Here is a 21,134-nt window from a genome sequence, read left to right as displayed (position 1 = left end):
TCGAAAACGCGGCTATGTTTACTTCTTGCCTCTGACTTGTTCATGAAGATAAGATGATCTATAATTAGGAGATAAAGCAGCAATCATCTAGAAAGTACAACTAATCAGGATAGGATTTCTGAAGAGAGAAGATCAAATCACACTGAAGTAAATAGTTCTTCACTTCTTCTGTTACAAAGATCTTGAACTACATGGAAACAAACTTTTCATTCTGATATGATAGCAGAAGCAGTTCTGGTAAGGTCAACTTGTAAGCTTGGTGGAGAGACAACTTGTGATGTTTGGCTTTGGTGAAGTGAAAACCTAGTTAAGACTGACCAGCTTCAAACTTGTGCATGGTTAAGAAGCTCAAACCCAAAATTTTACCTTCTTGTTGCGAAAATTCTACTCAACATGCTTTGCCGTTGGCAGATACTATTCGATTAATATTCAAACCATAATTTACTGCTTTTCCACTGGATCGTGGTAAACAATTCAAACTTAATGACGGTTGGACAGAAGAAAATTGACATTTTTCTGAGACATTGGTCAAGAATTCATCTCTGAAATTAATGTCTTTGTCCGCAGCTACTACTACTCTCAATATTGGCACCATCAGAGACCAGTGTAAACTCTGGTTCGATACTTTCATCTCATAGAGCTGCTAGTTGAATCATCTATGCCACTATGCCTGGGACATCCACAGCTATCTGAAGAGGTTCTAAGTAGCAGACAATGTCTCTCATAAGAGGCCTCGCCTTTGGATTGCGGTTGAGGCAGTAGTGAGCTAGCATGGCTATCTTTTGAACGGCTTTATCTGGACAATTTCCACTCAACCTGGGGTCTACGATCCCCAACACTTTCTTCTTGTGTGTAAGCAATGGTGCAGCCCAGTCAGCAAGCATCTGCTCTCGCACAGAACGAGACTTGTCCAGTGATTTCCTTCCGGTGAGGAGCTCAAGGAGGACCATACCGAAGCTGTAAACATCACTCATGGTGGTCAAATGCCCTGAATGGATTCAGAATTCAACAGGTTAGACATCACCCATCAGAGAACCAAAGGAATCAGTATATCTGCAGTAATAGGTTTCAAAAGGTTAAACCCAGAAACAGAGACATCATATTCATCAAAGACGAATGGAATTCATTCCCCATGTTATTTAAAATGTAAAAGGATAACAAGAAGATCAGATAACGAAGAGAAAATACATGGCATCAGTGGTTCTAGCTTCATATCACCTGTCATGATATACTCTGGTGCTGCGTATCCGTAAGTTCCCATTATTCGGGTAGTAACATGAGACTTATCACCTACTGGTCCATCTTTTGCAAGTCCAAAATCAGACAGTTTTGCATGATACTCCTAAAAATGGCAAACACAGAGCAACTTATCATAAGCATCAAAGTGAAGAATATGCTGAAGAAAGGTAATTTAGATTAACAAAACGCCGAGCAGCCCTTTGTTTTTTAAATCTTGTATCTGTATCCAAAAGGACAAATCCTTCTCTTACTGTTTAGTAGAAAAATATCCATAACACTATTTCTTGACAAGTTGCATGATTGTATGAGGGCCTAAGAAAAATGTTACATGCATTCAGAACAAAAGTGAGAAGATGGCCAGGCAATGGGCCCTATGTGCATCCCTCTCTGAAATTTTAAATGCAGGAAAAATACAAGAAACATTAGACGAACACACTGATTACATTGTTTTTACTTTTACAGAAACATTAGAGGAATACACTGTTTATGCATCTAAAATTCTGTGTCAAGAAATTCCCTGCCTCAACATGCAGATAGGGGAGTCACATGATTCATCATTTGACCTGTATGTTGCAATATTGTTTCTTTGAGAAAATATGTTGCTACTGTTAGGACCGAAATCGACACTAAGAGGGGGGTGAATTAGTGCTTTTAAGAAAACGACGTCGATTAGGAAAACTTTAATGATTTGGAAAAGCTTGATTCGATGAAACCATATCGGAAATGATATCGAAGTGTGCTTGACTTAGAGTAAACGTAATAAGCAGTTAAGTAGAAAAATAATAGTAATGAAGAGCAGAAAGAAGATGCACACCAAATTTATGGTGGTTCGGTCATCGTGACCTACATCCACTCCCGATTCCTCTTCCGTCAAGATCACCGGCTTCCACTAACGATCTTCTTTCCAATAGGCGAAGATCAACTACCCTTACAACTCTTTTCTTCTTTTAACAGGCTCAGAAGAGAACCTTTACACCCCCATTTTACAAGGTAAACGTCACACACCTCCTTAGATCTACTTCTAAGCTCAAGAAGGAGGGAACTCAATGTTTTGGCAGAGTTTTCTTAGTTTTTTCCTTATGAATTCTTGCTCCTTTTTTGTTGCCTAAGTGAGGTATTTATAGGCCCAAAATGGTTTCAAAAATGGAGCCAAAATTTAAATTTCCAAGTCTTCCGGGTATGGACAGTACCATCGCCTGCCAATCTGACACTTACACTGGGTGGTACCATCGCCTGACACAGTCTGGGAGATTGTGTTTGGGCAGTACCACTGGCAGACCCTGCATAGGTCACTGAATGGGCCAAACAGTAAGCCCAATTCAGCCCTGATTCAAGCCCAATTGGCCCCTAATCAATTTGGTATGGTTACACCCAAAACCAACTCAATTAGACCTAACTAACTCGATCTAGACACATACGATTATAAGCATGAATCTTATGTTGTCCGACATGTCATTGATTCGTCCGACGCTTCGTCCGATCCTTCGGCACATCGTCCTCTCTTTTGGCGTATTGCCCAATCGGTATGTTGACTCCCGTAACTTTCGATCTCTTTGGCACGAAGTCCTTCCGGCATGACGTCCAATCGTCTAACATGTTCTACTCCGGCCCTACGTTTGATTCTTCCTACTTTAATCGAATTGTCTTTCCTTAATCGAATTGTCTTTCCTTAATCGAGGTTAGTCCTGCGTTACTCAAACGCATATTAGATCTTAATTTCATCAATTGATTTCATTATCAAAATTCGAGATTCAACAATCTCCCCCTTTTTGATGATGATAACCAATCGATGATGAAGTTTAAACTAAACTCCCCCTATCAATATGTCATATTGAAATAAAGTTCGAGTTTCATAAAATTAAGCTTTAAATCCAAGTTGAAACGATTTTAATTATGAATCACACCATATGCAATACATAATATACATCATCATAATAAAATCATAAGTATTGCATACATAATCATAATTTCAAAACATCAAAGTGCATCATACCATGCATGATTCAAATCATCATTCCTTCTCCCCCTTTGTCATCAACAAAAAAGAGAAAAATGCAAGTAGCATAATTTTAAAACATGCAAGCTAGCAAGTTTTTTTAGATGTGCAAATTGGCAAAATTTTTATTTCTCTTGAGATATGCAAGATAGCACTTCTTGTTTCTCTTTTGAGATAAGCAAGCTAGCAAGTTTTGCCTCTCTTTGTGATGTGCAAATTTATAATTTTTGCTTCTCTTTGGATGTGCAAGCAAGCAAGTTTTTCTCTCTTTTAAATGTGCAAGCTAACAATCTTTTCTTCTCTTTTGAGATGAGTAAGCTAGCAAGTTTTACTCCCCTTTGTCATTGTGAAAAAGAAGGGAAGAATATAATATTGTAATTCTTTTAATTTTCAAATCATGACAAAAATAAATAACAAAGATAAATTTACATCAATATTTCAATCATAAAAAATGAAAGATCAAGTCATGAATACCAAAAGACCATGTGTCATTTTTGACAAATCTCTTATTTTGTAAATAGAAGGAATGATAGGAAACGATCTTGATTCAAAAAGAAAACTCAAGTCATAAAAATCGAGAAACCAAGATCATGATCCGAAAATTATATAAGAACTTATGCATTTGGGAGATTTAACATGCCTAAGTTTAACATTCAAGCTAGCAATTTTGGTTCTCTTGAGATGCTAACAATTTTCTTTCTCCCCTTTGTTATTATCAAAAAGAAGAAGGGAAGAACACAATGGTGTAAATGTTCAAGTCATCATATGAAAAATATTAAGAAAAATCAATTTGGTGATAAGATATATAATTTATGAATATAAAAAAATTATATATAATAAAATTCATATCATTAAAGATAATATCAAAGATCATGTGAATACCAAAAGACATGATTCATTTTGACAAATCTCCTCTTAAATAATCAAAAAGAAATCTTAGGAGATCAAATAGTAAAAGATCTTCAAAAGAAATTTTAAGTAATGAATTCTGAGAAATTAAAAGAGAAACCATGATTTATTTGGATAAATATTCTCTTTAATAAAATGTAAGAATCATACGAGAATAAAAAGTAAGGGATCCTGATTCATATAAAGAAAATCTCAAGTTATGATTTCGAGAATTCAAGATCATAATATAGATATAACTCATTCAAATTCAAATCGTCAAATCATCAAAATCACTTTCAAGAGATTCAAAATGACATAAATAGATTTATCAATCTCTTATTAAAAAATCGATAAGATAAAGATAGAGAAATTTTCAAGAAAAATACATTCCCTTTTTATGTGTTTCAATTTATGTGATTTATTTCACACAAGAATGCTTTTGTCTTTTATGCCAAATAAAAACATGCATCATCGTTTAAAACCAAAAAAACAAATTTCATCATAAAAATCATCAAGATTAATAAACCATAAATCATAAAAATCATCATTACTTCAAATCATCTTACATAATTAAATCGTTAAATCATCAAGCATAATTTCATTAAACATAAAGCATTTTCAATCAAAATCAGTTTGTTTCGGCTAGTGAGCTTTGTGAAGTGTGTTGGATCTCCGACATAAGCCTTGAGCATCCACTATCAAAATTTTATTTTTGCTCCTAGCTTTCAATTGTAGATTTACCTATCTTGTTTTTTGATAGGTGGGTTGGCTATAGGTACCTATTTGATTTTGGGTTCCTCATGTTTAGATCTACCTATCTTGTTTTTTGACATTAGGTCATTTATGGTTCCTTTAAAAGATATGCAAGTCATATCTTTTAAATGAACACTTATATGCATAATGACCATGTCTACTGTAAAAATTATACTTAACCTTAAGAGTAACATGCAATGCAATGTGGGTCCTTTAATAAAAGTAGTTAGCTTTTGTTGAGTATATACTCATAAAGTCGATTCCTTCATTTCTACGAACATAACCCTTATTGGCAAGAATCATGTTTAATGATTTGCTACCAATTTTAAATTTTTCTAAAGTTAGTTGTAATACTATATTTTCTTTCTTAAGTGAGTCTAATTCTTCACACTTAATGCAAGGGGTTAACAAGCATTTATCATACTCATTTTTAAAATTTTCAAATTCATTAGAAAGAGAAGTATAATCCCTTTTTAATAATTTATATTTTTTACCAACTAATTTACATTCATCAAACAACTCATGAAATGCATTAAGTAATTCATCGTAAGGTAAATAAGATTCGTTTGAGCCACTTACCTCATCGTTGAGAGCCATTAAGTCGTAATTCGCCACCTCGCCTTTGTTGGTTTGCTCCTCGTCTTCAGATGTACTCGATCCGTCCCATATCACCTTGAATGCTTTCTTCTTCTTTGGTAACTTCTTCAGTTTTATACACTCATCTTTGGAGTGCCCCGACTTCTTGCATTCATACAAGTGGTTGTGTCCTTTTTTAGTTCATTTTTATATTCTTGTTTTATGAATTTTTTGAATTTTCTTGTCAAAAGTTCTATGTCATCATCACTTGAGCTTTCGCTCAAGTGGTCTTCTTTTGTTCTAAGTGTCAAATTCTTTATATTCTTTGGAAGGTTGTTCTCATGTTCGTCATGTGCAATATATGTCATTTCATAGTCATTAAAGACCCAATAAATTCTTAAGCAGAAAATTGATCAAGTCCTTTGCTTATTGTATTGCCGTTACTTTTGGATCTCAACTCTTTAGAAAAGATATTAAATCTTGTTTACAAGTTCAAGATTAGAAAAACATTTGCCAACTACTTTTAAACTATTAACGACATCCATAAAACGGGTGTACATATCAACAATAGTTTCACTTAGCTTCATTCGAAACAATTCAAAATTATACATCAAAAGATTTATCTTAGATTCTTTAACTCTACTTGTGCCTTCATGTGTAATTTCAAGAGTGTGCCAAATGTCATGTGTAGTTTCACAAATCGAAATACGATTAAACTCATTTTTGTTTAAAGTGCAAAATACAGCGTTCATAGCTCTAACATTTAAAGAAAAAGTCTTCTTCTCCAAATCATTCAATTAATTCATTGGTTTGTAAGACTTTTGAAAACCGCTTTCAACAATATTCTATAAATCGAAATCCATAGAAAGCAAGAAAACTCTCATTTGAGTTTTCCAATGCATGTAGTTTGTCCCATTGAACATATGAGGACGAATGATAGAGTGACCCTTTAGATTGCCGATAAAAGTCATTCTCTTGAGTGTTAAACCAACCGAGAGTAATGTGACTCTGATACCAACTGTTAGGACCGAAATCGACACTAAGGGAGGCGGGGGGAGGGGGGGGTGAATTAGTGCTTTTAGGAAAACGATGTCGATTCGAAAAACTTTAATGATTTGATAAAACCGTATCAGAAATGATATCGAAGTGTGCTTGACTTAAAGTAAATGTAATAAGCAGTTAAAGCAGAAAAATAATAGTAATGAAGAGCATAAAGAAGATGCACACCAAATTTATAGTGGTTGGAAAGAAGATCGTTAGTGGAAGCCGGTGGCCTCGACGGAAGAGGAATTGAGAGTGGATGTATTTCTAAGCTCAAGGAGGAGGGAACTCAATGTTTTTGCAGAGTTTTCTCAATTTTTTCCTTAAGAATTCTTGCTCCATTATTGCTACCCAAACGGAGTATTTATAGGCACCAAATGGTTTAAAAAATAGAGCCAAAAATTTAAAATTCTGAGTCTTTCGGGTACGAGCGATACCATCGCCTGCATTGGGTTGTACCACCGCTTGCTAGTCTGACACTGACACCAGGTGGTACCACCACCCAGTCTGGCAGTACCATCGCTTGACACAGTTTGGGAGATTGTGTCTGGGTGGTATCACCGCCAAACCCTACTACAAGTCACTAAATGGGTCAAACAGCAGACCAAATTTAGGCCCAATTAGTCCCTAATCAAATTGGTATTGTTTCACCCAAAACCAACTCAATTAGACCTAACTAACTCGATCTAGACACATATGATTACAAGCATAAATCTTATGTTGCCCGGCATGTCATTGGTTCGTCCGATCCTTCGGCGCATCGTCCTCTCTTTCGGTGTATTGCCCAATCGACATGTTGACTCCCACAACTTCCGATCTCCTTGGCGCAATATCCGATCCTTCGACCCGATGCCTGAATTCATGGCACGAAGTCCTTTCGGCCCGACGTCCAATCTTTTGACATATTCTACTCCTGCCCAATATCGATTCTTCCTATTTTAATCAAATTATCTTTCCTTGATCGAGGTTAGTTCTGTGTCACTCAAACGCATATTAGATATTAATTTTATTAATTTATTTTATCATCAAAATCCGAGATTCAACAGCTACACTGTTATTAAACAAAGCCAAGATATCACGTAGTTTAGAATTTTTGATATGCTAACCTGATCTAGCAAAATGTTGGAAGTTTTAAAATCACGGTATATAACTGGCTTTTCAGTGTCATGGAGCAAAGCAAGCCCTTTTGCTGCACCTAACGCAATTCTCATTCTAATCGACCACGGAAGGGGCGCTTCTACTCCTGCATAACAACATATATATTTCATCAAAAATATTAATGATTAAATATTGAAATATAAAAATATCCCTAGCTAAACATAAATTAGAAGATGGTCACATATTATATCTAAATCCACTTGATGCCTAATGGTTGCCATACATTTCTTGTCGTATCAATTGACTAATTTATTTACTGCAAAAGTTCATGTCTGATTGTCTTGAACCATTATTATGAAGGAAGAAAGGAGCAAGCTGACTTGCAAGCAAAGAGTTTTATTGAAATGAGTTGATATGGACCAACTATAGATAAGAAGAAACTGGTATCGCATGTATGATGAAAGGAAATTAAACTCTGATGTAGAAACTAAAGTAGTCAAAAGGCAATAAAACAGAGGACAATAAAGATAGTTCACGGTGCATGCATGTGCTTATAGCCCAAGAAAATGAACACTTTGATCCAATTATAAATGGCACAAGAAGCAAATTATGAGGATGGCCTTGATAGATACTTGAGAAGAGATTGAATTCCACACTGCCCCGATCCATTAACTCATACACCAGGACTCGATGCTCGTCTTCGCAGCAATAACCAATCAATTTGACCAAATTTGGATGAGAAAGCTGCCCGAGGAATATGACCTCAGCCTACGGACATCAAAAAACTTCACTTAAAACAGCATAACAGAGATCGGATCAAAGAGAGAACCAAAAGCTGAGAACCGTTCATATCAAACTGATCAGGAGTTTCATACCAGCCATTCTCTGTGACCTTGGTAGCTATTATCACCATCATGGACCTTCACAGCTACTTGAAGAGGTTGAAGCCCCTCCCTAGGTTCTTCAGTGATGACACCCTTGTATACACTACCAAATCCCCCGATGCCCAAAATGTTGTCCTGCTTAAAATTCCCTGTGATTTTCTTGAGTTCACTGAAAGAGAAGACAACAAGGGGGTTCATTGCTGTGTCCCGTCGCAAGTCCTCCACTTCTTCTGGGTTTGATGGCAATTTTGTACCCTCCTTTTCCTCTTCTTTCACCAATGGATTCTCAACTTCTGGAGATCCTGTTGACAGATGAAACCATTCAGATAAATTTATAAACACTGCTAAGGAACAAGCTTCCCAGTCTAAGCTTCTAATGGTTGTATAAAGCAGAAGATGTTAAAGAATATTTGTGGATATAATTGACTTAGAACAAGAACTACAAGAACTGGACAGTGGTGAAAATTTTGATCAAGATTAATAAGTACACAACTAGAAAGAAGTGTCAAAAAGAACAGTTCTTTTGATACATCCAGATATCTGGCTTCATATAAAAAGCATGTGGGTTCACTTTTTAAGTCTATGAATCCTATAAAAGAATCAGCTGCAAGCCAAAATTCTGAAGAACCATGTTGCGACCTGTAAGGACTTCAATACAACACCTGCACTTGTTCCTTGCTACAAAAGAAGAGGGAAGGAGGAGAAAGTTCCTCTAAATCAGGCCTACAGAAGCAAATAGCAAGGCCTCAATCGTTAAGATAACCGACCTTTATGCCTCTCCAAATAACAAGATTACGAGAAACTCCTGATTATAACTATATAAGACAATCATAAATAAGGCATGAAATGCGAAATCAATATCCAGAATCATATTATTAGAGTTCCCAAAAAAAAAAGGTGACCTACCTGATCTCCCATCGGATGAAGCTCTGTAGATGGATGGTTTCCCTCTAAACGAGCAATTACCCATAACGACCTCCAACTCCAAACCGATCAGCACAATGTTACCAGCGACATATGAGAGAGAAGGCGAGATTCTCGTTAAGAACTCGCTCCAAAACTAGAAGACAAAACAGCTGCTGCTCTAATGCGAAGTTCCTCCGCTGCATACAATCAACAGGGTTGGTCTGTTCCTGGTGAAGAAGTTAGAGAGATCAAAGAAAGAGCGATGGTATCTTCCACGACAGAGTATACACTAGCCTTGGCAAAGCATGTCTATCTTGCAGGGAGGTGGAGAAGAGTGGGTTGGACTACCATCCTTGGTACATGCAACTTGAAGTTGGGTACGGTGGCCCAAGCACTTGCATGCATGGCACTCCTGCAGCGGCCGAAGGAGGTGCAGCTCGAACTACATAGGAGTTTGATGGTGCGTGGGGACGACGATGACGACGACACGGTCAGCAAGAAACTTATCCATACCCCTTCACCAGAAAAGACCCTGAAGCCTCCTCCGCCTTCCACGACGAATAAAGAGAGACCCAACTCTTCTCCAAGCCTTTCCAATGGATTCGACAACGATGCAGACGAGAGAGGCCGATGGTGTGGTCAAAGTTTGACGAGTCAAATCTGGCGCCCCTCTGGTTTCGTCTTTGCCTTTCCGTAGGTGTAACATATTCGCCGTGTGACGGCTTTATCACCAATGCACTGTTATGATGAACCGTCATGACAACATCATAGGAAATTATGTATTATGGAGGGAGCATGTATTCGGTAAAGACATGTATAAGACACAAAAGAGATTTAATATTCTTTTCTTTCTTTCTATTGTAGGGATAAGAAAAATATATAAGTATGAAGGCATAATCAAAGACATTTAACTTTTTTTTTTTGTGTTGTAGGAAAAAAAAAAGAGAAAAGAAAGATAAGTGATAATTAATTGTTTGCTTAACCAAAATTCAAGAATATAACGTAAATATTTTTTTGTAGAAAAATGAAAAGAAAAACCTTTTTCTTTTGTAAATTTCTAAAAATAAATGACATAAAAAAGAAGTTCTCCTTTCTTTCTTTTTTTCTAACTGTGTGGGGATTGTGGAGATTTGGCAGTTAGAGCGCGTCCGCTAGGATATTGACCCGGCATTTTACATTACAGAAGGGGATATAGCACGGCCGATTAAATTTAGCCCGCCGTTCCGGTTCGTAGTCGTCCACTTACGCGTTTGCCCGCCAAATAAAGTAACCTGCCCTCTGCTGTCCTCCACCACTCTTAGTACCCGACCCACGCCATCTCCTTCGCATCGTTGGTCCCGCATGGTGTGGCGGTGTTGTTCCTGGGCAACGGTAGAACTGGTTAATGCAAGTATCGGACGACCCCCACCGTTGGTTATTCCTCGCTCTTCCCCTACCCCCTCTCTTTGCGTCTCTTCGCGCGAGCTATTGGGACCCAATCCCTAGAGGCCTGCGATCCAAGAAGCACGCTTCGATTTGGTTCCCCTTGGCGTTCCTCGTTCTCCTCCTCCGGCTGTTCCTCGCCCACTTCCTCCCCCTGATATTCTCTTCGGTTGGGGACGAAGCAGTCCAACGGCCGCCAGCGCTGGCATCGGAGGGGGCGGTGGAGGAAACCTTTGGTAACAGCAGACCTGGAGCTATGGAGAAACATGGGGGATTCAATTTGCGTGCTCGTCGTTTCGATGCCCTCTGGGGATTCATGGATCCTGGGGAACCTACGCCAATGCCCGACGGCAGCGGCGGAGGCACGGATACCGTGGCGAGGACGTGCGCCTCCGGCTGCCACTGCTTCAGCCCCTCCTTCGTCCCGTCCGTCGCCTGGAACCGGTCCTTGAAGCGGAAGCTGGACGAGAGGGACGCCGAGGCCTGCTCCCTCTCCTGTGTCGCCAAGAGAGGGGACGAAGGCGAGGGCGAAGGCGGAGCCGGAGCCAGCTTCGCCCGGGTGGACATCGGGAACGAGGCGGCGGCCCTTCGCGAGGTCCTCATCAGCCACCAGCAGTCGGTCCAGAAGCTCCTCACGGAGCTGGAGGAGGAGCGCAGCGCCGCGGCGTCCGCCGCCACGGAGGCCATGTCTATGATCCTCCGGCTCCAGCGCGAGAAAGCTGAGGCCCAGATGGAGGCCCGCCAGTTCAAACGCCTCGCCGATCAGAAGATGGCCCACGACCAGCAGGAAATCGCCTCCCTCGAGGACCTCCTCTTCAAGCGTGAGCAGGCTGTGCAAGCCCTCTCCTGCGAGGTCCAGGCTTATCGCCATCGCCTCCTCAGCTACGGCATCGGCATTGATGGCGACGCACCTCCCTCCGAGCCACAAACCCCCGACACGGCCACGGCCGCCAGCTCCGTCTCCCAGTTCGACGTCCTCCCTCGCGACTATCCCCCATTGAGGTGCAACGGTGATGCTGCCGCCGACCTCGACAAGTACCCCTCCGGAGAGAGCCCCCGGGAGCGCCTCCAGAGGCTTGAGAAGCGCCGCATCTTCCAGCTGGAACGGATGCCAAGCAGAAGCTTCTCTCATGTCATGGACAAGGACGTCGTGGTGGGGCAGTCCCCACGCCGGCGGCCACGGCATTTCAGGAGTTTCTCCTACCGCAGCCTCGCTTCAGGCCAGGAGTTCAAGAAGGGGGACAAGTTCCCGGCGGCGATGGACTGCGCATCAGACTATGGTGGGAGAGACGACATGAGCGACAGAGTGTACACGGTGGATGCGGTGCATGGGGCAAGCGACGACTACGTGAGCACGCCAAGGGAGCTACAGAACCGAAGGTTTGTAGGAGGTGGCGGTCGGGTGGCGCAGGAAGCAGAGATAAGGAAACTTTGCGCGAGGTTGGAGGCGCTTGAGGCGGACAGGGAGTCCATGCGGCAGAGCTTCATTTCTATGGGTACAGATAAAGCTCAGATGGTGTTGCTGAAAGAGATTGCTCAGCAGATGTGCAAGGAAGTGGCCCCAGAGAGGAAGCTCATCAAGAAACCACCTTCCAACAAGAGGTTTTCTATCGTGTCAATCATCAGGGTACTGATCTCTTTTATCCCTTCTTTTTCTTCTTAATGAGCAGCCTCACCTGCGTAAGCTCAAGCTTGCAAAACAATAACTGATACACAGTACTTAAGAAGATATGAGTCTGATGTATCAGAGAAAACAGAGGAAGATAATAGTGTTGCTTGAAACCAACTTAGAATTTAGATTTCCACGTGCATTCCATTTATTCTACTTGCATTAATTTCTAGATACCAAGCATCTAAGCAGGTAGTTAATAATCTTAATGCTTTCATCTGATCTTGTGTTTGCCCAGAGTGTCATCTCATTCGTTTTATGGAGAAGGAAATCAACTCGAGCCAGGTAAGTTACGTTTCTACATGTATATCTTGAAGGTTGGGTGATTCATGTCAGTTAAAACAATGAGTTGACCGTTGAGTGTAACCCAGCAGGCACACTTTTGGGTTACCAAGCAGCGATGCTGGGTTACTGCTGCTGTTGGACAAGTCACCTCGAATGAGGCATCGGAGGTTCCTCACAAGAACATAGATGTGCCGTCAGCTTCTCCAAAGCATGACCAAAATGTGTAAATCCTTGGTGGATCTGGATCTCAGCCTCTCTCCTTCTCTTCCTATATATATATATATATATATATATATATATATATATATATATATATATCAATCAGTCAAGACATATAGAAACTACATTTTCCTATACTCCGGCAATGATTTCAGTTTCAACGAATTCAATGCAATGGAGATGTATTGATGCAAGAATTTAAGCATAATTATGATAGACATCCGAGGAATTCGGCTTGAAATGGAAGCGTAAGAAAGAAGAATCAAAAGGAGAAAGAAGACATACCTCCCAGTTCTCAGATCCCGAAAGCGAGCGATATAGTACTACTCCTCCCGCTCTATTCCCGTGCCGCTCCTTCCCCCTTCTCCGGGCTCACGGCCTGGACCCTCCCGACGCACCGTCTCGATGGGAGAGGAGGCGATACTGGACTCCGGCGGAGAAACCCATCAGAGTCGACGGCTCGAGAGGGCGGCGAGGAACTGAAGCCCCGGTCGGAGAAAGGCGACAAAGGGGTTTCCCGCGACGAATTAGCGTTACAGGGGAACCTTTCCAGGCCAATCGCAGGCGGTTTTCGTGGAGAGGGGAGTCGAGGAACAAAGGGGGCGGGGAGAGAGGTCGGTGGGAGGAGAGGGCGCGTATGTGAAGTGGGCTTATTTGGGCTGGGAGGGGCTGTGGATTAATCACGTAGTAGTTTGAGGAATTAGATATTTCAATATTTAATTATTATTTTTTCCTTAGAAGAATGTTAATCCGGGGATTAAACGCAATCCCCAGGCCGCAGTTGCTGCCACGCACACATCTCGAATTGGGTGCGATGCATGTGGGCCAGACGACAGTAGTGCGTGGAGTCGACATGGTCGTCGAGTTGTCACGATGTGTGTGCACGGGTAGAGATGTCATAGCAACCTATCACGCAGCATTTGGTACCGCTACCTGTCTCGTGGACCCCGCGGCTGCTTCCAGTCACAAGGCAGGTGAATCGGCGGGGGTGGTAGTAGAAGACGATGGCGTTGGGTGGTGGAGGCGGAACAGCGGATCCGCACCTGTCACCAGCGGAGACGGCAACGCATCACCCGCCTGTTGGAGCGGCGCAATGATTGGAGTCCATCTGACGGTCTAGATTTCTCCTTGCTTTCGTTCCGCGCCGTCCGATCCATCTCGCGCCCCCTTCCTCCTCACGTTCCCGCCAGCTCACGCCTCCCAACCCGAACCGGGACCCCGCCCGTCGCGGAGCGCGCGTCACCGGCCTCCGTGATCCGCTCGTTCTGACCGTACGATCGCCTCCCCGACCTTATCTGATCCGTCCAAATGATCTCACGCACAGAAATTTCTATGCAATCCATCGTACGACAGCGGTCGTTACTCGTCCATTGGCATAAACTGGCCAAATTGACCCTACATTCTGTGCTCTGGCTCGAAGACTATAATGTTGTTTCAGGGAAAGTACAGGGATGCTTGGGTAACATCACAGTGGTGTTCCGGTAAATAAGGTTTCGTCTACTTACGTAGTTTGAAATCGGTCCACGACCCTTTTGTACTCTTGCCATCGAGCACAGGGAGAGTGAAGTGGTGGTTGCAGAGCGGAGAGCGGATCCGAGGCTGCCGACGACGAAACTAGGGTTTCCGGGAGGGGCGAGAGATCGGGACTCCGATCGATCTCAAAGAGGAGTGGGTTTCGGAGCCCGTTGAATTGAATTTCGGAGGTTTGGTCTCGCCGGGCGGGTACGGATAATCGCCGCTCACCTCCCCGTCACACGGATCGGCCGCGTCCCCTCTGGATCCCTCGCTCTCCGACGCACCCGATCGAGCTCTGCAGGTACTGTGCGACCCACTGTTCTTGATTTAGATCCCGATCTTCCGTATGCCTCGCGATTTGGCGAATTGACAGCGTGGAATTTACGGGACACGTTCGGTTGTTTTTAGGAAATGTATCCTCTATCTCGATCTTGAAGGAGATCGTTGTGGATCTTCTCAAAACAATTGCTCTCAGTTTGATCTTTTCCTTCTCCAATTCAGTAGGATTTGCTTCAAGTGCCAGATACATATGATGAAATCGAAGATGAAGTAGAATTGAATTCGATGTACTGTTGCAGAGTTCAAACCTAGAGATGGATTCAGGTGGAGGAGTCGAATCGGAGCTCAATAAAGGAGCGGTGGAGAAGGCTCCAGAGGCCAATGGGTTCAACGAGAACGAAGTCACCGAGAATGGAGCCGATGCGGTTCACATCGACAGTGGCTCCGACGGTACGTCGAAGGTTGAAGCTCCTGATTCTTCTGGAGATGGCGATGAAGCGCCAACTTCTGCCGCCGAGAACAAAGCGCCGTCCAATTCTTCCGAGGTATTGTATGCTTTTTCTGCGGCCTGTTTCCAAAAACTCGTGTAGTATGACTCTGTTTTGGGCAGTGGGGAGATGGATCTGATGGAAAAGATGATATCAAGAAGACGCAGAAAAATTCTGGTGCTCTGAATACTTCCTTGGCTGAGTCTCAGAAGAAAAGGAATGTTATATCGCAGAGTTCGTCATTTCCTCCCAAGGGTTCCCTTGCCGATAATTCGCGCAGGAGCACAACATCTACAAAGCAGTCTAGAGTTGCATCCTCAAGCACAAATGGTTCGATCTCGCTTCTTAGCATCCAACTATGCCGACAAATCACCTTTTTCGTGGGTTACGTTTCACAACTGTGCTTGCAGGTGATGTCGTTGTTAAGCGTTCTGCAGCAATTGCTCAGAAAACATTGGTGAGTATGAAGTTAAGGGGCTCCGTTTCTTTTCTGGAATAAGCAAGTTAAACTGTCATTAGAACTATGCTTTTGGTAATGCTAAGCTGTGGGCTGTTTTGCTGATGCTATTTTATTTCTTGTTGGGCCGTAGTCCGTCAATACTGACTCGGCGGCAACCATAAATGGCACATCTGCTGAAGATGCACAGTAAGATTTGTTTTTTTATTTTTTATTTCATGCAACTTCTATAAAGTTCTTTTTTTTACTTAAACGATCTAATTCAGATGCTTTTAATACTTTATAATGCATGTTTAGAGATTGTTATATCGATTTCAGGAAAACATTTGTTTAGGGACACTGATGTTAGAATACATTTTAGAAAGTGAATGAAAACTTTAAGAGGATAGAAACGAAATTGATAGGTTAAATGTATTTCCAGTATAGTTTTTCTAAACACGAGATTGTTATCCTATCCGAAAGGATAACTAACTCGTTAGTTTATTAAGCCCCAATCATTTATTTAAAATATTTAACTTTAAATTAATAATAGGAAATTCATCTATCACTTCCAAATTCAGTCAGTTCTCAGATCTAAATAATAATTCCGAGTCCATAAATACGGGACTAACCCAATGTATAAACATAGTCTTATTTACATCTCTGTTACTAGAATTGCATCCCGTGCTTGTACGCATTCATCTGTCTTACATCCTAAAGCCGATCTTATATCGCTTGACAGTACCTTGAGTCAAACTGGCTTCACCTTGTAATGTAAATTATTTATCATTTTTTTGGTGAAATTAACATGACATACCAGGTCAAATGATAGCAAAACAAAGCCCTCGGGAAGCCCGTTGCCAGCCGGAAAAGAGGATGATGCCCACTCCACATCCTCGTAATGTTTCATGCTTATACACTTCACATGATTCAATTTTTCTTAGATGCCATGAATTGTCGCTTAAAGATTTGCGCTACGCTTATTCCAGAAGTTCACCACGTGCAAGAAAGAGCGCTGGTTGTGGTTTCAGCTTCAGGTTGGATGAGCGTGCCGAGAAACGCAAAGAGGTTGACAGATTAACTTCTATTCTTTTCCTACTGCTCTGCCTAAGACACTTGTTTAAACAATGTGTGTCGTCGTCTTCTTAGTTTTTCATGAAGCTTGAAGAGAAGAATCATGCCAAGGAACTGGAAAAGACTAACCTGCAGGCAAAATCCAAGGTGATCTTCTTCTTTGAACTTGGGTTTTCCTTGTCCTTCATGAAAGCTTTTGCAGACTGAATGTGGACTAAGTTCTCTAGAAAACAATATATTATAGGAGAATCAAGAGGCCGAGATCAGACGGCTAAGGAAGACCTTGACCTTTAAAGCCACTCCAATGCCAAGCTTTTATCAGGAACCTGGTCCTCCAAAAGTTGAATTGAAGAAGGTACCGTTAGAGAAGTGCATCTACAAATTTGAATAGTCATTGACAAATACCTTAATACTTGCCTCTGCTTATATTTTCTTTCGAATGAATAGTTAGGGCTTCCTCGCTAAATATATGTACAGATATAACTCTGGCTTGCCATAGCTTTGATAATTAACTTCTTGGTGTTCAGTTTCCTTTTGGTACTATATAATCAATTGGCATATAACTTGTTTCTCTGCTAAATAACTTTGTATATGGTTGGCAATTGGCATGCAGAAGATTAGAGCCCGTTAAATCTTAAGAAACTTTGTGATTTCTCGATTTGTATTTACTTTTCCTCTTTCTGTTTTGTTTCCTTCCAAATCATTTTTAGAAGTAATCTTTGTGTTACCATATAATTAATGCCTTTGATAAGCATACTTGGAAAGAGAACATACCCGAAGCATCCTGCTGCTAATCTACAGATCCCTCCGACGCGCGCTCGATCACCAAAGCTCGGCCGTCGCAAGCAATCCGTTTCTGCAGCAGATGGTTCTTCAGAAGTCGGTACCTCCAGCTCAACCAAACCGAGTGATGGTGCCGCAAGCAGCAAGGGGAATGCAGCCCTTCCAAAGAAGCCAAAGCAAAAGTTACTCTCCAAGCTTCCATCACAGAAATCACCAACAGCAACAAAGCCTGATGCAAAATCTCTGATGCCAGGAACTGAGAAGCCTGAGGTAGGAAACAGTTCCGTTGAAACTTGTGTTGCAGCGGAGCCGGCCTCTCCTGGGGACTCGGCTGAGGAAGGACAAACGAATGGCGACCTCCCTGAAACTGAGGTCGCAGCTCAGGAAGTACCAGTACGGGGTTAACTGGTGGGTAGGGGCCTCCGGACCCTGTGCTGTAGTTTTGTTGTGGCCATTTGTGAATAGAGAGAACTGTGTGTTGCTTGAAAAGCATGGTGTTGATATCGTCCTCTGAAGACTTTATATGAATTAGGTCATGTGTATGGTTTCAACCTGTTTTGCCGTTTGATTTATGGTATTACATCATGAGATGGTGATTATTATTATCTCTACAAGATCTTAGTGCTCCTTTAAACTGCTTTTGGTAAGCCTGTATGATTTTGCTTGCTTAGTTCGTTTCGATCCCTTTTGGCTCTACTTTTACCTTCCTCACTCGAACCTGAAGCCTTCAAGAGGAATTCCCACCAAAATCCGCGTTACGGATCCTCATTCTAGTTTCATTAATGTGTGTGGATCTTCGCCCTATATCCGACTTGTATTCTGGATCCATATGCTTCTCGGATATAGAACTAGATCCTTGATGAATCCAACAAGATCTATTGGAATAATACACTAAAGAATTAAGTAAAATAAACTGCAAGCAATCCTGTGCATCTACAACATCAATGGCTTCATCATCAGTCCCTAATAAAGAATCATGCCACTCCTTAAGTCAGAATTTTCTCTACCAACAGCTCTACGCAGTTGAAAGGTGAACATATTAAATGCAAACAAAAGATTGTGGAGTAATTGCCTGAAAGCCGTCTCCTCTGTCGCATGTCAAACAGTGACACCCAAGTGTGACACTATACAAGCCGATGTTAGCACAATCACGTAAGCGAAGGTTTCTTCATAATCGATACATTCTTCTTGGTTAAAACCTTTGGCCACTAATTTAACTTTGTTTCTAACCACAATACCAGATTCATCTTGCTTGTTTCTGAAGACCCATTTAGTACCAATAACTAAATGGTCATTTGGTCTTAAAACAAGCTTTCATACGTCATTTCTCTCAAATTGATTCAATTCTTCTTACATTGCGATGACCCATGAATAATCTTTTATAGTCTCATCAATGCATTTAAGTTTAATTTAGGAGAAAAAAACGGCGTTGGCACAAAAAATTTTAAGAGAAAAATGAGTTTGAACCCCTTTCGATGTGTCTCCTATAATTAGCTCCTTAGAATGGGCATCTACATGCTTCCATTTCTTCGGTAAAGAAGGTTTAGAAGAAGATGCATCCGAGTTGCTAGATGGAGAAGGGGAATCATTTAAATTCAAAGTATCAAAATTAAGATCATCATCAAAATCATTTTTCTTAACTTTGAAAATTTTATTAAAAATAACATGAATAGATTCTTCTATAATCAAAGTTCTTTTTGTTAAAGATACGAAATGCTTTAGAAACAAAAAAATAGCCAAGAAAAATTTCTTCATCGGATTTTACATCAAATTTACCTAAGATATTTTTTTTATTTAAAATAAAACATTTACATCCGAAAACTTTAAAGTGTGAAATGTTGGGTTTTTTTGTTGTTCCATAACTCATAAAGAGTCTTGGAAAGTAGTGGTCTTACTATAACCCTATTCATAACATAGCACATCGTATTTACGGCTTCAGCCCAAAAATATTTAGGTAGACTATATTTGTTTAACATAGTTCTAACCATTTCTTATAAGTTTCTATTCTTTTTTTCTACTACTCCATTTTGTTGAGGATTTCTTGGAGTAGAGAAGTTGTAGTTGTATTTATTAGATTCACAAAATTCTTGGAAATCACAATTTTAAAATTCACCATTGTGATTACTTCGAATTGACGAAATCATAAAACCTTTTTCATTTTGAACAAGTTTACAAAACTTGGAGAAATACCTAAAGCATTAACTTTTGTGTGTCAAAAAATAAGTCCATGTACATCTACTATAATCATCCACGATGACAAATGCGTATTTGCTACCCTCCTAGGCTTGATGTAGAAATTGGTCCGAACAAATTCATATGGATCAATTGCAACGGTCTAGAGGTGCTTACTTGGTTCTTAGGTTTGAAGCTACCTTTTATTTGTTTTCCTAGTTGAGATGCATCATACACATTATCTTTGATGAACTTGATACGAGGAATTCCTTTTACAAGTTCCTTAGATGAAATTTGAGATATTAGCTTCATGCTAGCATGACCTAATCTCCTATGCCAAAGCCAAGCATCGTCATTTAAAACCGAAAAATATATTTCATTACAAAGATCATTAATGTCGATATTGTATACATTATTTTATTTTAGAGCAATCATAGATGTGTTTTTATATGGTTTTTCTATAATACAAGCATTAGATTCAAATTTAACAATATATCCTTTATCACACAATTGACTAATGTTCAAAAGGTTATGCTTTAAGCTATCAACTAATAACACATCTTTAATAAAAAAGTTGGATGTTTTACCTATAGTTCCTTTGCCAATGATTTTACCCTTGTTGTTGTCTTCGAATGTGACATATTCTTTGTCTAGGCTAGTGAGCTTAGAGAATTGAGATGGATCTCCGGTCATATGCTTTGAGCATCCATTATCAAGGTACCATCTCTTACTCCTAGCTTATGATGGTATATGTTTCTACAAAAGAGGATGATTTTTAGGTACTCATTTGACCTTGGGTGCCTTAAAAATCGATTGGCTTAACTTATCATTTTGCATGGAATTCTTTACGGTTCCTTTAAGAACCCAAATCAATTTGTGTGAACTACACTTCTTAAATGGACAATGATAAGCTACATGTCCAAGTTTACAACAAAAGTTGCATTTGTTTTGGGGTGAAATATGCAAGATAGGGCCTTTAACAAAGGTGGTTGGATTTTGGTGAGAGATACTCACAAATCCGATTCCACTTCTTTTATGAACGTGACCCTTATTGGCAAGGATCATGTTCAAGGACTTGTTACCAACCTCAAATTTTTCTAAGGTTTCTTTGAGTAGCAAGTTTTCTTTTCTAAGTGTTTTTACTTTATGACATTTCATACATGGATCTAAACTTCATGATCTTCTAGGCGGTGCCACCGTCGACCATGTTTTTAAGGGCTGATTGGGCTGTTCAATCCGACCCAAATCAGCCCTATTAAGGGCCCATTTGGCCCCTAATTAAGTTAGTAGGATTACCTCCCAATCCTAACTTAATTTACGCTTTAACTATAATAATTAAGACATGATCACAACACTTCTTGTTCTGGTGTGTCAATTGCTCTTCCGGCGAACATCTGACGAACTCTCGACA

General features: G+C 40.7%; 3 protein-coding genes across 8 annotated transcripts; 2 read left to right on the top strand and 1 right to left on the bottom strand.

Moving 5' to 3' along the window:
• Positions 1-348: 348 nt before the first annotated feature.
• LOC135633174 (probable serine/threonine-protein kinase PBL16) lies at positions 349-13,646 on the bottom strand. 5 transcript variants are annotated; one of them, XM_065142342.1, is made up of 9 exons: positions 13,262-13,646; positions 9,676-10,119; positions 9,382-9,578; positions 8,467-8,777; positions 8,224-8,359; positions 7,600-7,736; positions 5,456-5,614; positions 1,219-1,342; positions 349-988 (listed from the first exon to the last, which is right to left on the bottom strand). In XM_065142342.1, the coding sequence occupies exons 3-9, from the start codon at positions 9,443-9,445 to the stop codon at positions 657-659; spliced, it is 1,263 nt and encodes a 420-aa protein (XP_064998414.1). In that variant the 5' UTR covers positions 9,446-9,578; positions 9,676-10,119; positions 13,262-13,646; the 3' UTR covers positions 349-656. The 5 variants fall into 5 exon arrangements, with proteins under 5 accessions (XP_064998414.1, XP_064998413.1, XP_064998415.1 ...); XM_065142341.1 differs by having other exon boundaries at positions 9,382-9,608; positions 9,730-10,119; XM_065142343.1 differs by lacking the exon at positions 5,456-5,614 and having other exon boundaries at positions 9,382-10,119.
• On the top strand, positions 10,564-13,042 carry LOC135633173 (myosin-binding protein 7-like). The gene is made up of 3 exons (XM_065142340.1): positions 10,564-12,430; positions 12,711-12,757; positions 12,847-13,042. Exons 1-3 carry the CDS (start codon positions 10,766-10,768, stop codon positions 12,941-12,943), a joined length of 1,809 nt encoding a protein of 602 aa, XP_064998412.1. The 5' UTR covers positions 10,564-10,765; the 3' UTR covers positions 12,944-13,042.
• Positions 13,647-14,485: 839 nt separating the features above from the next.
• LOC135632309 (protein WVD2-like 4) lies at positions 14,486-18,156 on the top strand. 2 transcript variants are annotated; one of them, XM_065140767.1, is made up of 10 exons: positions 14,486-14,792; positions 14,993-15,315; positions 15,381-15,588; positions 15,669-15,715; positions 15,849-15,904; positions 16,515-16,592; positions 16,684-16,762; positions 16,844-16,915; positions 17,013-17,123; positions 17,570-18,156. In XM_065140767.1, the coding sequence occupies exons 2-10, from the start codon at positions 15,085-15,087 to the stop codon at positions 17,954-17,956; spliced, it is 1,269 nt and encodes a 422-aa protein (XP_064996839.1). In that variant the 5' UTR covers positions 14,486-14,792; positions 14,993-15,084; the 3' UTR covers positions 17,957-18,156. The 2 variants fall into 2 exon arrangements, with proteins under 2 accessions (XP_064996839.1, XP_064996838.1); XM_065140766.1 differs by having other exon boundaries at positions 14,487-14,792; positions 15,070-15,315.
• The last annotated feature ends 2,978 nt before the right edge of the window (positions 18,157-21,134 follow it).

The sequence above is a fragment of the Musa acuminata genome, chromosome BXJ3-3 (genome assembly GCF_036884655.1).
Source record: "Musa acuminata AAA Group cultivar baxijiao chromosome BXJ3-3, Cavendish_Baxijiao_AAA, whole genome shotgun sequence".
In the NCBI taxonomy this organism is placed as follows: domain Eukaryota; kingdom Viridiplantae; phylum Streptophyta; class Magnoliopsida; order Zingiberales; family Musaceae; genus Musa; species Musa acuminata.
The sequence above is the reverse complement of the archived record's forward strand: the minus strand, read 5'-3'. Positions and strand labels throughout refer to the sequence as shown.